A 14,717-nucleotide genomic window follows, 5' to 3' on the forward strand; every position below is an offset into this window, starting at 1 on the left:
GTGCTGCAGCTGGTACTTACAGGCTTTTGCGATTGCCTGTGCTTCCTGTATTGAATTAACAAATTCAGACAGCTCAAAGAAACAATTGTTTTGTATCACTGACTTACCTACTTTGCGGGATATGTTAAGCACAGATGTATTATTGTAATGTGCCCAAAGTACTGCACTTGGAGAAATTTTGCAATTATTTTTTAACTCATTACATGGGAAACATCTAAGGCCAACAAAACAGCATTGAAGGCCACAGAATTACTGAAATTGTTTTATTTTCTAAAACTTGCAGATAGGGACTTTGAGATTTCAGAAAAGCCCTTAAAAAATATGGATCCCAAATACCAAAGATAAAAAAAGTAAACATAATTAGGATGGATAGTTCTGCCAGTGCCCACCCAAAGGAATTAATTTAATGCCACCCATGCCTTTAGATTCTCCAAAGAAGTAGATGAACATGTATGCTTTGTTGTTAGAAATATTGAGATATGACAGTAGGCGGTTTACATTTAATAAGATAGTATTAACTTATGGAAACAGACTATTTATTTTGTGTTCCAAGAGTTTCTTTTTGTGAATAAGAGAACACTACCACTCAAACCAAGGCACTTGGTTTAATTATAGTTGTTGGAGTATAAGCATATCAAACATCAGTGACTTGAGGTATTGAGTATTAGATATTTTAACATGAAAAAGTCATTTTATAAGTGGGTTGGCCAAATGGAACTGCACCAAACCAAGCCTTTACTGGATGAGTAAAATGTTCCCTGGTTAGATTCAAGTTTCTATTTGCTTTTACCATTCCAGTTTTGTGGGCCAACTGAATTTTATTACTCACTTGACCACATGCAAATTCTTAGGGAGTTCTCTATATAATTTGACTTGACTATACTTTATGTTAATAACAAAGGAGGTATTTATTATACTTATTAGACTGTTTATTGTATGTGTGAGTAAAAATATATAGACCAAGACATAAAGCAAATGTTTTAAATTTTTAAAATAGCTCCTACCTATTATTACAGAAGTTCTGAAAATAATCTTATATTTTGCTAATTGAAAGAATTATGGTCACTAAAATATTTCATGTTTCTCTCTGTAGTCATTCTTTCCCTCTGTACATAATACGACTACGTGACATAGGGCATTGTTAGCTGAAGGTAACAAAAATAAAAATAGATGGTCTTCCTTTCCTTTTTTCCCCCAGAATTTTTATTTGCTATAATTCTCAACATCAGCAGGAAGGATGTTTCTGTTCAAATGTCAGTTCTGTCACTTTTACTAGATGTGTCACCTTGGGCAAGTTACTTCTTTCAGCCTTAGTTTTTGCCTCTGTAAAATGGAAGTTAATATTTTTACGGGTCTTAAATGAGATAATACATCTTCTAGAATATAGTGACTATTCCATAAATGTTAGTATAGCGATGACGTTGATGATAATCTGATGCTAATAAAGAAGATGGTGATGGGTGGTAGTAGTGGTTGTAACTGAACTATCTGGTTGTATACCGAGAGAGATCCTAAAAGAAACCTAGAAGATTTCCATTTTAAACCATTATGGAGGAACAGGGATTTACTTACTCTCCAAACTTAAACAAGTAAAACTCAAGACACAATATATAAAACAGTAGTTTCAGACATTTCCAATAGGCGTACAGGACAGTGACCCCTGATAGAAGAGAAACAAGTGAGGCAAGCAACACAGTTGTTCCATCTCACTGTCTAGAGAGAATTTCCAGGCAATAGTGCGGGGGCGGGCGGGTGGGGCGGGACGTGTAGCCACATGCAGTTTGGAAGGCTTCCCGAGTAGAGAGACGAGAGTTCAGAGTTTAAGGATGCCAAGTAGATGGAACTTGTGAGGTAGAGTACCAGAGGAGGGAGCTGTATATATAGAGAGAGCACTGGAAATCTGCAGAAGGTTCCCCTGTATTTAGCTGAGTACTGCATGTGAGGAAACTACCTGAGGCCAGGGAAAAAGACCAGATGTAGCAGACAAAACCATTGCAAGGTTCCCAAAAAACTGAGAATGATTTGTGTTCCCACTGGCCAGACTGGAAAGATCACTTGACACGTGGGCACCAAGTAGAGTCCCCAGCAGGGTATTACCTCACTAGTGGGGCCAGATTATCCCTAGATTAATGACTGCTCTGGACCTGCCTAACAAAGCTTAAAAGTAAGCTTAGTAAGGCTTTCCGTGTCTCAGAACAAAGTCCACACATACTTAAAGGAATATACAAACTATGAAACCCAGCACTGTAAAATTCACAATGTGGAGCATGTATTCAATAATTACCAGGCTTTCATAGAAGCAAGAAAATATGAACAATGATGAAAAGAATAATCAATCATTAGAAACAACCCCCAAAATAACACAGATGATAGAATTAGTAGATAAGACAGTAAAAACAGCTCTTATAAGGGACTTCCAACTATAGCCAAGTGAAGAGGTAAGCATATCTGCTCCTGTTCACCCACAAAGTTTCTCTTGGGCCAGGACAGGCTGTGAGGACCAACAACAGGCCTGCCATTGTGGAAAGGGACTGACTTGACTGGGAGTTAATAGGTGCTTCCCATGCTCAGTGGCATTGTTGGTGGAAATGGCAATTACTGAATTATAAGAATGAATAATAAATTAGAATATACAGTCATACCTTTTTTATTTATTTATTTTTTATAAAGTTATTTATTTTTATTTTTGGCTGTGTTGGGTCTTTGTTGCTGCGTGTGGACTTTCTCTGGTTGCGGAGAGTGGGGGCTACTCTTCGTTGCGGTGCGCGGGCTTCTCATTGCGGTGGCTTCTCTTGTTGCAGAGCACAAGCTCTAGGCACGTGGGCTTCAGTAGTTGTGGCGCGCAGGCTCAGTAGTCATGGCTCGCGGGCTCTAGAGCAGAGGCTCAGTAGTTGTGGTACACAGGCTTAGTTGCTCCGCGGCATGTGGGATCTTCCCGGACCAGGGCTCGAACCCTTGTCCCCTGCATTGGCAGGCAGATTCTTAACCACTGTGCCACCAGGGAAGTCCCATAACCTTTTTTATTGAGCTTCATTTTATCGTGCTTCACAGCTATTGCACTTTTTACAAATTGAATGTTGGTGGCAACCCTGCATAGTCAGATGATGGTTAGCATTTTTTTAGCAATAAAGTATTTTTTAATTAAGGTATATACGTTGTTTTTTTAGGCATAATGCTATTGCACACTTAATAGACTACAGTAGTGTATAAACGTAAGTTTTATATGGACTGGGAAACCAAAAATTCATGTGACTCACTTTATTGTGATACTTGATTTACTGCAGTGGTCTGGAACCAAACCCATAATATATGTGAAGTTTGCCTAATATTCAAAACTGAGTAAAACCAGGTGTTATAAACTCCACATATTCAAGAATATAGAGGAAAACATGAATATTATAGGACAAGACATGGAAAACTTATATTGAATGTCTGGAGATGAAAAATACAGTGTTTGAGATGAAAAGTACTCTGGATTAGTACTGTTTTGCAATAGCAACAGATTAGATATTATAGAAGAAAAGACTAGTGAACTTGATGACATAACAATGAAACTGTCCAACATGAAATACATAGAAAAAAGACTATCAGTGCTGTGGAACATCAAATGGCCTCATATATGCAACTGGAGCCCCAGGAGGAGAAGGAAGGGACAGAAAAATATATTTGAAGAAGTAATGGCTGAAATTTTTCCAGATTTGAGGAAAACTCTGAACTCAGGTACCTTATGAAGCTTGGTAAACCCCAAGTAAAAGAAATGTGGAGAAAACTAACTAAACACCTAGTTTATAAATCACTATTATTTAGATAGGAGTAAAGGAACTAACTAGTCTAATATCCTTTGAGTTCAGAGCAAAGGCAAGTAAATTGTAATTAAGCATATCAGATAATTTTGACATTTGTAATGGATACAACTATGTTTCCTGAGAACCTATCCTATGTCTGGATAGAGATAAAAGTGCATTGCACCATAGATGTGCCAGATTACTTATTTCCTACCAAGACAAACAAACAAACAAAACAACAGAATAAAGCTAGGGTATCCCTACATTATCAAGTGACTTATTTTAGCTGATAGTTTAGTAGAAAAAGGGCCTGGGATTTGGAGCCCAATAAACTATAATTCCAATTTTGTCCCTCCACGTATGACTTTGGACAGTCATTTTATCACTCTGACTGCTTCTTCCTTTGTAAATTTAGAATACTACTGCCCAGCCTCATAGAGTTATTGGTAGTTAAATGAGCTAATATTTGTGAAAACGTCTAGCACGGTGTTAGTACATAAAGGTTCCTCTGTGCATGTTATTTTCGTTTTCTCTTTCTAATCCTCCTTCCTGAGTACTGTTTTCTGGCATCCCTTTTTGTTCCCGCTTAAACAGTGACCATTAGTACTGGGAGAGACCTTAGAGATCAGCTAGAATCAGACCCTTTTTTCTATAGATGAAGAAATCGAGCCCAGAGAGGTCACATGTTTGCCGCAGGGGAGAAAGTTCAGTTTCCAAGCTCTACTGTGTGTTTTAAACAATAACATTAAAAGCAAGTTCTCTGTGTCTTCTCAGAAGCAAAACAGGAGTTAACATTTGATGACAATTTTATTTTAAACACAATAATGCAGATTTTAAAACTGAACATTTAAATGAATATGCTCATATTACAATTAAATTTCTAGAATGATGGAAGTGTTGTTAAGGGTGTTTTGTGGCAGGATAAATGAAACAAAATAAAGGTGAGGAGCTTAGCTTTCAAGCTCCTGCTAAAACCAGAGTTACAAGCCAGGTGTTTGAATACTGTGCTCAGTATAGAAAAACAGGCATCTTAAAATAGACATTCTGTAAATATATGTAGCAAAGAATATAAAGAGACATCACTTTAGACATGAAAAATAAATTGTATATAGCATGGTATGTAAAACATAATTATAATGTGTGCTTGCTCTTTGCAAAAATTAATTTTAAACATAAATAGAGACCAGAATATAGACCATGAAGAGTGCCCACACCCAGGAAGCCACATAGAAGCCATGCTGTGGCATGCGGCTCCCTGGGCAAAGGCCCAGAAGAGCAGAGGAAGGCTTTGTGTTTCCATTTTTAAAGTACTTGCTATTGTTTGATTTAAAATATATATTAAAAAATTAGTGGCCGAGCCTATTTATAGTTCCAGGAACTTTTCAGAGAGAATAACACAGAAGCACTACAGAGCTACTGAAATTTTAAATAATTCTTTGTAAATGCCCTAGGTTAATTTAGATCCCTGAAAACACATTAGGAAATTAAGCTGTAATGTGAGCTAATTCAGATTTTAATTCGGCAAAAAGAATGATCCAACTACACAGTCAATGTAAATAGAAACATAACACAGGGAAATTAATGAGGTTTCCTTCTGATGAATCTTCAAGGAGGTAGATCATTAGCTTCTTTTGTTATTATTGCAGGAGAATGTGGCATTGTCTCTGAGGTATAAAATAACTGTGGCTTACTAAGTGATAATGTGCTTCATTTAAAAATAAATAATTATTTATGGTAAACTTGTAGGATGAAGCAGCAGCACAGCCGCTGAATCTCTCATCCCGACCCAAGACAGCTGAGCCTGTAAAGTCTCCAACATCTCCCACCCAAAGCCTCTTTCCAGCCAGCAAAACCAGCCCTGTCAACCTGCCTAACAAAAGCAGCATCCCCAGCCCCATTGGAGGAAGCTTGGGAAGAGGATCCTCTTTAGGTAAATGGAAAGGTCAACACCAGGAAGAGACTTATGAATTAGGTAAAAGAAAGCAAAACATGTTTACTGATGACTGATTCTTGTTTCCAGAGTGTTCCTTAGTCCAAGAAAAAAAAAAGTGAAAGTAAATAAAGTAAAAGTAAAATCTTTTCTGCTGAAACATAACCCAGTTACAGTGTCTTGGGTGACTAGAACTTTTAGAAAAGGTTATAATATAAATCCTGCTGGGATGGGTTCTTCAGATGATGATGAGTTAAATCCAACACTCACAGACTTAGAAATTTCTGTGTTTGGTCAGTGCTTTGCCGCTGAAGCAACTCTAGGCAGATTAAGAGTGAACATGAACCCTCCAAGGGCCTAAAGGAAGCTGGCCTAAAAGCTGCCTGCCAAAAGTCCAAAATTTATTTGACATTTTATATTTTCTTTGTAAAATGTTTGTGAATTTTACATCTTATCCCATATCAGTTTTGCATTGAAGCAAATATGAATGACACACTTGATTGCCATCATATGAAATAAAGTTAATGTCTAGTAAGATATGTCATAGTGATCCTCTGCCTCCTTACATTCTCTGATGTATTGCCAGGTATCTCTAGGGATATTCATACCCAGGTATGAGAAGTATAGAGAAAAAAATGGGATTTGGCATCAGGCAGACTTGGACTGAGAGAGAGCTTTTACTTACTAGCTATGTGACCCTGTGAAAAGTATTTAATATTTTTGAACTCAGTTTCCTAATATCTGGAAGGGAAATATTATTACCTAGCTCATAGGTTGTTATGAGAATTAAAAGAGAAAAAATATATAACTTGCTTGGTATCTGGCACCCAGAAGGCATGCAATTTAAAAAGACTGGACAACCGAATAGCAACACATTTACATATACATGTGGAATGAGACAGTAATTGCGAAAGCACGAAAGCATGTAGTAGCAGAGAGCCAAATAAATATGAACATTATTGTTACTATGCTCTATAAGTCTCTTAATTTTCAAATAAAGACACAAAATTTCAAAGGGATTAAGGACTAGAACTAGCATTTCTTCACCATATTACCTTCCTTGTGTTGTTGAATCCTATAGCCTGAATTGCTTCCTGTAATAAATAAAATAATGTGTAAGTGTAGCCATTTACAATTTAAAAAACCATTTTGCCTATCTTCTCTCATTTGATTTTACACAATAATCCAATGAGTTAGGTAGTGTATTATTATTACTCTCATTGTATAATAAATTGTGGTCTTACAGTTAAAATGACTTGCCCACAGCCATGTAGGTATTAATTAGCAGAGTCAAAACTAGAATCCAGGTCCTCTGACATATAACTCAGTGCTCTTTTTATAAACTCACAGTTGGAATATATGCTGAGCTATGCTGAATCTAAGTGAATCTTCTGATGATGAGATGTAAATCTTCCTCATTGAAATTGGGGACATTAGGATCCACACATCAGCCTATTCTCTTTTTGAGTTAGGATGCCTCTTTCAGGGGCCCAGAGGTTTTCACTCCAAGTCAGTGGGATTGCTGTGGGAAAGAGAAATGAATCATTTCCAGCATGTGAATATGATTGCTGAATTGTTGAAAGTCGTGAGATGAGGGGGAAAAAAAGCCAACATGAGGATAAATAATAGGCTTGATCTTGAAATGGCCCTCCTATAATCCACTTCTGAATTTTGTTTGGAAAGCATTTGTCTTCTGTACTGAGCATTGTGAGGGACAAAGACGACTGTTTCACAGGCCCTGCTCTTATGGAGTTTATACCTCAGCAGAGCGTATTCTTTAGATCGTGAGCTAGAAATGAGCTGAAGTAATAGCACTCTTGTCCAGACAATACTGGATAGAATTTTTTTTTTTTAATCAGAAAAGCTTCAGAGCAAAAGATATGGGTTTTCTATATCCTAAAAAGTGGCTGTTTAACTTTCTAGAACTTTTCCATAGATAGTGTTGGTGATATTTTCTAAACTCAAGTACATACACACATGCACTGCACACACATAGACGTGTGATGTGAGCTTGATTGTAGTCTGATTTCCTCTGTCCCTTCTGTCTCTGTGAGGTGTGTGCACACACACACAGATATGCACACATACACACACACACATGCATGTGCTATGAAATGCTCATACCAGGATACATGCAAGCTGATCTCATTAAACTTTATCACAGCAGCTGAAATCTATCAGTCAGCAAGCAATTGCCTTCTTTTTGCCTAAAATTGGAAAGCCTCATCTAAAGTATTAATTTTAACCTACAGTAAAATGCAAGATACGGAGGAAAATTAGTTTAATTTTGAATTTTGTCCTTCTGTGTTGCATGGAATATAATGAAAGTAAATGTTTTCACTTTATTTGAAGCTGTATACTTATGTGAAATCCATTCCCACACATACAGCCTTACTATCACGAAGACAGGGAACTGAGAACAGTGGGTGTTCCAGTTGGGGGTAGGAAATGGGTTGTCATTCTCTTAGTAAATAACTGAGGCAGCATGATGAGTAGAATGCTTCATTAACCAGCCAGTGATTGGGGAACAGAGAGTGCGGTATGTTCCTTCCCACCCCTTCTCTCCTGCAGTGGACATATGAACACACAGATACAGATATCTGCTAAAGGACACATGTAGCCTCACAGATTTTTTATGGCTGGGCCAGAAACAACTTTGCTGTATTAGCACACCAGATATAATGGTCAGCCTGCACAGATGTCTCTGCACCCATCCCCACCCCTTTCTTCACCACTACTGCCCCACTAATTGTTAGATATAGCCAGAATATATATATATATATATATATATATGAATCTAGGAACCTTCATCTGTGAGGAGTTGTGTTGACAGAACCCAGATAAACTGAAACGCTGGTCCTCCGAGGGCTAAAAAAACCTCAGCACAGCTCGTTACCCTGGATTTCTGTGCTGTGTTGCAGTTTTCTTAATAGCAAATGTGTCTCTTCCTTCTTCAGAGAATGTGGTATTATACAGGGGAGTGGGTAGTAGCAGTATTTTTTAAGAGTCTAACCTTACAAGCCTCTAATAATGCATCCTGTATATGCAGATATCCTGTCCAGTCTCAACTCCCCTGCCCTGTTTGGGGATCAGGATACGGTGATGAAAGCTATTCAGGAGGCTCGGAAGATGCGCGAACAGATCCAGCGGGAGCAACAGCAGCAACAGCCGCATGGTGTTGATGGGAAACTGTCTACCATGAATAATATGGGGCTGAACAACTGCAGGAATGAAAAGGTAAAACTTGCTTCCCTCCTTCTCTGGCTCTGCTAGACCCATTGACTCATTTTTATCTGGCTCTTTCCAGGCTCCCAAGCATCAAACTGCAGCCAAAGATTTGGGGTCCTAGCTTGAGGGCTTTCTTACATCACACTTAATCATTAGTGCTGGTTAACAAATACACCCTTTCCCACTTAGTATGGGTCGCCTCCCAGGTACCCAGCCAGGCACCCAACCTACCTGTCTATTGGTGTTTATCTGTCCCATTCCAAAAGATTTAGAAATATCTTATAATAAAGGGGGTGTATGAGGTTACAAGACTATCAGAATATTAAAAAAGGAAGAAGCATATATGCTCACAGTGAAGGCTAATACATTACCATGACTCATCATTCAATCTATTACTAAGCTTCCTATCTGCCTGGGCAAAATAGAAAACAAAGCAACTTACAAAATGCATTCATTATTTTTTGATTCAACAAATTATTTATCGAGTGCTTATTCTGTAATAGACACTGTTCTAGGCACCGGAGATACAACAGTGAACAAATCAGACAAAAATCTCTGTTCTTATAGAGCTTACATTCTAATAGGGGAACACAGATGAGGAAACAATAAACAGTTAAATACATAATGAGTAATGTCAATAACATCAGGAGGTGACTCAATGCCATGAGAAAAATGGAAGCAAGTTAAGGGAATAGGGAGTTACAGGATTGTTCTTTTAAATAGGTTGGTAGGGACTCTGCGGAAGTGTTACGGAGTAGAGAGATCTGAAGAAACCCCTGTGCAGGCCACATGAAGAGCACCCAGGCAGTGGGAACAATAAGCTTAGAAGCTCTTAGAGTGTAGGACCAGCAACAAGGAGACCAGCGTGGCAAGAGCAGCTTGAGGGAAGGGAGAGCAGTGGGACGTGAAGTAAAGTGATAGCCTGGGGTAGAGTGTGTTAGACCTGCAGGCCTTGGAAAGGCTTTGTGTTTCACCTGAGTCCTATGGGAATTCCTAGACTGGTTTTGTCCAGGGCATTGACATGATCTGATTTACATATAAAAGGATCATTCTGCCTAATGTGCAAGAACAGCCTGCAGGAGGTTAAGAATGGAAATAGGCAGACCAGTTGAGAGACTATTGTCATACACTGGGTGAAAAATTCTGATTATTTGATGAATGAATGATCCTTGCCATTCCTTGGCTTGTCTCTGCATCGCTCCAGTTTCTGCCTCCCTCTTCACATGGCTATCTTCCCTCTATGTATGTCCCCCTGTCTCCAAATCTCCCTCTTCTTATAAGGACGTCAGTCATTGGACTTAGGGTTCACCCTAATCCAGTGTGACCTTATTTTAACTTGATTATATCTGCAAAGACCCCATTTCCTATAGATAAATAGACAGATTATATAAATATATAATATGTTAAATTAATCATTATTTGCCTCCTCCCTCCTCCACCTTGATTGATCTCTTGGCGGGAGGTTCACACCAGGTAAGAGAGAAACTGTCTGGGGGAATGGTGGGTCTTTTGGTGTTGGTTAAGCCATAAACTTTTATATATTGGGGACCTGCTATGCACATGCCAGTCACCGGATCTGCTCAATCCCTTAGGTGCCCCACTCCCCGTTAAGTGCTCCATCTTTGGCAGTGGGCTCACAGAGCAGAGCCCCTTTTAAGAACTGCCTCAGTAGATGGTTACATATACAGTAAGGTTTCAGGACCACAAGAAAAGAAAAGCCTTGCCCCCAAACCTTTTCTACCACTCTGATAGTAGAGATAAACACAGTCAATCTTTTGACCTAAGACACTATACTATACTCAGTGAGCACCATGAAATAGTAACATATTTAATCTTAATGTGAATAACTGTAAGACATTTTTTGGGGACCTAGATAGGTAAACACATTTTGGCATAGGGATACTGGGTGGGAAATTGGGTTAAAAGCAAGAGAATGGGTACATGCACCAGAGACCATCTCCTACCTTATAGTTTTGTCAATGGTTAATCCTAAAATTAATATGAGAAGGATGTTAGTGATTTGTTTAACTGAGTCTTTTAAAATGTATGAGTTTTCAAATGACAGTAGTATATGCTTACTGAAAATTCTAATAATACAGACAGATACATGGTCAAAAGCTAATTACCCTCCTCACCCCATTAACTATCATAATGATTCAGAAGTTTTCTTTGCATATGCAAGAAAGTATTAATGAGTTTAAAACTATATATTCTCACTTGGAATGGTAGGCACCGAGTTGTCACTTACCAGCTGTGTGATATTTGGTAAGTTGAATAACTTCTCTGAATCTCAAGTTCTTCATCTGTAATGTGAGGGTAGTAATCTGGGTTGCAATGAAATAAGATATATATGAATATACCTAGCAAAGCTCCTGGTACAGAGTAGGCACTTTCTTATGTTTCCCATAACTTGTAGACTAAACTATGGGTGATCTTTGAATATATAGAACAAATGTACTATTTTGTCACAGATATGAGCTCCTCACATAATAATGGAAGGGTCAGCAGAAGGAAACAGAGTTAGATTTTTCAGAAGTTGGCATGTTGACCAACTCACATAGTTAAACTCCTTTCTAACTGAGTTGATGCACAAAACTATGGCAACTTCAGATTTATTAAGTTAGATCACGGTTTCTCAGCCTCAGCATTATTGGCGTTTTTGGCTGGAGAATTCTTTGTCATGGGTGGCTAATCTGGCCTCTACTCATTAGATGCCAGTAGTAGCACCACTCCTTTTGTGACAACCGAAAATGTCTCCAGACATTGCTAAATGTCCCCTATTGGGGGAGGGAGGACAAAATTACCCCTAGTTGAGAAATCACTGGACTAAATAAATATATTTAGAATTAATACATTTCAGAAACTTTATTCCACAAAAAACCAAGTTATTTAAATAATCATACTTGTTTTTAAATTATGAAGAATCATTTGCCTTTGATTAATGTTATGAATGAGATATTTCTTTGAAAAATGCATCTAGAAATTTTTGTTTGGAATATTAACATAGAGAATATTTAAAGCAGAATGTGTATATGCCATTTAGCTTGGGGGGGAAAATAAGAAATAAATTCCATATTGTTGCAGCAACTGTGCCTTTCAGTGAAGCTCCCCCGTCACATTCAGCAGGCTTAGACTAGCGGCATCCTGATAGGTTGCACTAAACCTAGGAGTAAATTGACACTGGACATCCCTTGCTTCCTGCAGTGACTCTCTCTCTTTGTCTGACACAGTGACCCTATATGGTTGAATTTATATCATTGGTTGAAGTTCAAGCTTAAGACTCTATTAACTTCAAATACTACAGGTTAATTTTAAGTATTTCTCATTGACTTTTTAAAATTCATATGGAGGAAGGAAGTCTGAGGCTCCAGAATAATAACACCTGAATTTGTGTTGGAAGCCATGAGAGAGAGATGAGAGATTAGGTTAAGGTGGAAAAATAATAATAATGAATCTAAACTTGTCCTGAAACATATCACACTGAATGTAATTGAGCTCCTGAAGATAAGTGGCAAAGTGGCTTCTACAGAATCAGAAAACCCTGGTTTCCTAGTTGAAGGGAGTTGTTGTCTCAGTAGATGACTTTATTGGGGTTGAATTTGGGGCACCGGAAAAGTCCATTATATTCAAGGATGTTGTGCTCACAAGTTCTCCTTTACATGATCTCCCTCCCAAATAATGTCGCTCTTTTGAATGTATATTTGTGGATGTGTAGGCTTTGTTTAGTTTCTAGACCCAGTATGTATCTATCCTTGTTTGCTCGGTTTGTTGCAGCCAGAAGAGTAAATTAAGAACAATGTTAAAGGGCTCCTGTGATAGTCGATTTGGCTCTCTTATAATCAAAATATCCATCTTAATTTTATGAGGTTTCAGAAGACACTACTTTTTCTTCTGAGAATCATATTTTCTTCTGAGATCAAAGAGGGTAAATATATAATGTGCAATAAGATTGGTAAAATGGATTGTGGCAAATTCAGTTTAACTGTCTTCAGAATTGTCCTCTTTGGAATTACCTCAGTTTCCTTAAATGTAAGGATCCATAAATTAGATTTCTGAATTTATTCTTGTAAACCATAATACGGTTTTAGAGATTTTTTTCTCAGTGTTTCTGTCATGAGACCTTTTAATTTATAAAGCATATATAGCTCATCATGCTCATATTTGGACATTTTTTTACAAATGAGCATGTCACAGATTTGAGTTCCCTGAGAAGCAGACTGTGAGATGGAGATTAACGAGCAGGTTTATTGGGGGGGGGTGCTCTTTCTGATTGCCACCTGTAGAAGGGAAAGGATGAAAGCAGAATAGGACTGTGATGCAGTCTTAACCAAAGCCTTAGCCAACCTCATATGAAGCTTTGAGATGGCCATGGCCATGCAGAATTGTCCCAAGTTGGATGGAGGGGGTGAACTTTTATACACTTGTATCAACCAGTCATTGGATGAGGGTTACCCTGGGAAGGGGACATAACCTTAGGTGATGTGACTCTCTTTAGTTGAGGCAGTGCTGAAGAGGGCCAAGAGCTAAGGGTGAGCAACAACGTTCCCTGCAGCCGAGGAAATAACTCAGTCCTGAAGGGGTATCTGGGCAATGCATCACAATGTCCATTGTAGAGTTGTTTTTGTGACATTTACTAACATTAGATGTATATAAAACATGCTTTGTATGTTTCATAACTGAGGGGAAACATTTACTACACAGGCATAGGGGTGCTTATGTCTTTATGACACATACAGAATCACATATATGTCCATATGAATACATGTTTACCCATGGCGTATTTCACTTTATTGGGTAAACCCCTATTTTGATACTTTAAAATGAAACATTGTTGACTTGATCAGCCAGAACGGCACCAATGGAGTTGTTCTGGTTGGCTGTGTCACCGGATATTTAGGGTCTGTTAAATATATAGATTGTAGGGACAATAGACTGTAACGGCGCCTTAGGAACTGTTATGCTCCATCATTTCAACACAGCTGCTGTGCATGGATCATGAGTGTCTTGCTAGCCGAAGTCTAAGGTACTTCCCTGGGTTTTAGCTTTCCACAGCAAGAACACCAACCACCTCCCATAGTACCAGGGCAATTAGATCATATTATAGGCTAATTGCTTACCAAATTTTGTTGTTTGACATCTCTAAGACAGAATTTCAGTCAGAACAATACACTGCAGAATTTTAGATAGGCAGCTTCCAAATGTCCTTAGAGCTAAGCTAAGCGCATCTGGCGAGAAGAGAGGCGAGGCAGGGTGGGCCTTCTTAGTGTTAAAGTGCGTTTTGTAACTTTTCTGACTTCCTTGATATTTGAATGCTGACTCGGTGATTGGTTAGAGCACTTTCCTGCATAGGTATTTTGTAACTTAGGTATCTGGTTATTTTGGTCATCTTAATAACCTTGAGGAGCCAGAAAACTGATTACCTACTGATCAGAGTTGCTCATAAATAGGCCGATTACACATTATATATGTGGCCTGAGCTGCTGTTCCCTTCATCTTCTGCGAATCTCTTAAGAAAAATTCTTGACCTTATCAGATGTCAAAATGAGCTACCATGAACACTATTATCACACTCTATCTGCCTCTGAAGTATATTTGTGGGATTAAAACTGTAGAGTGAAAGAACTGGAGGGGATATAACATTTGACCTGGTCCAATAGCTTCAATTCACAGACAGGAAAACTGAGACCTAAAGAAAGAAAATGACTTACCCATGTTCACATAGTGGATTCATGTCAGAGCAGGAATTAAATCTCAGCTTTCCTAATTCTTAATCA

The 14,717-nt window shown here is 38.3% G+C and overlaps 1 protein-coding gene across 1 annotated transcript in view; it reads left to right on the top strand.

Moving 5' to 3' along the window:
- Positions 1 to 14,717, top strand: part of SOX6 (SRY-box transcription factor 6) — a 620,818-nt gene that overhangs the window by 529,507 nt on the left and 76,594 nt on the right. Inside the window, exons 13-14 of the mRNA XM_027115294.1 lie at positions 5,532 to 5,715; positions 8,765 to 8,952. Of these exons, the coding sequence (XP_026971095.1) occupies positions 5,532 to 5,715; positions 8,765 to 8,952 (372 nt within the window). The remainder of the gene's footprint in view (positions 1 to 5,531; positions 5,716 to 8,764; positions 8,953 to 14,717) is intronic.

This window comes from Aethalodelphis obliquidens, unplaced genomic scaffold, assembly GCF_003676395.1.
Source record: "Aethalodelphis obliquidens isolate GAN/ISIS:26980383/991018 unplaced genomic scaffold, ASM367639v1 scaffold14, whole genome shotgun sequence".
NCBI classification, from domain to species: domain Eukaryota; kingdom Metazoa; phylum Chordata; class Mammalia; order Artiodactyla; family Delphinidae; genus Aethalodelphis; species Aethalodelphis obliquidens.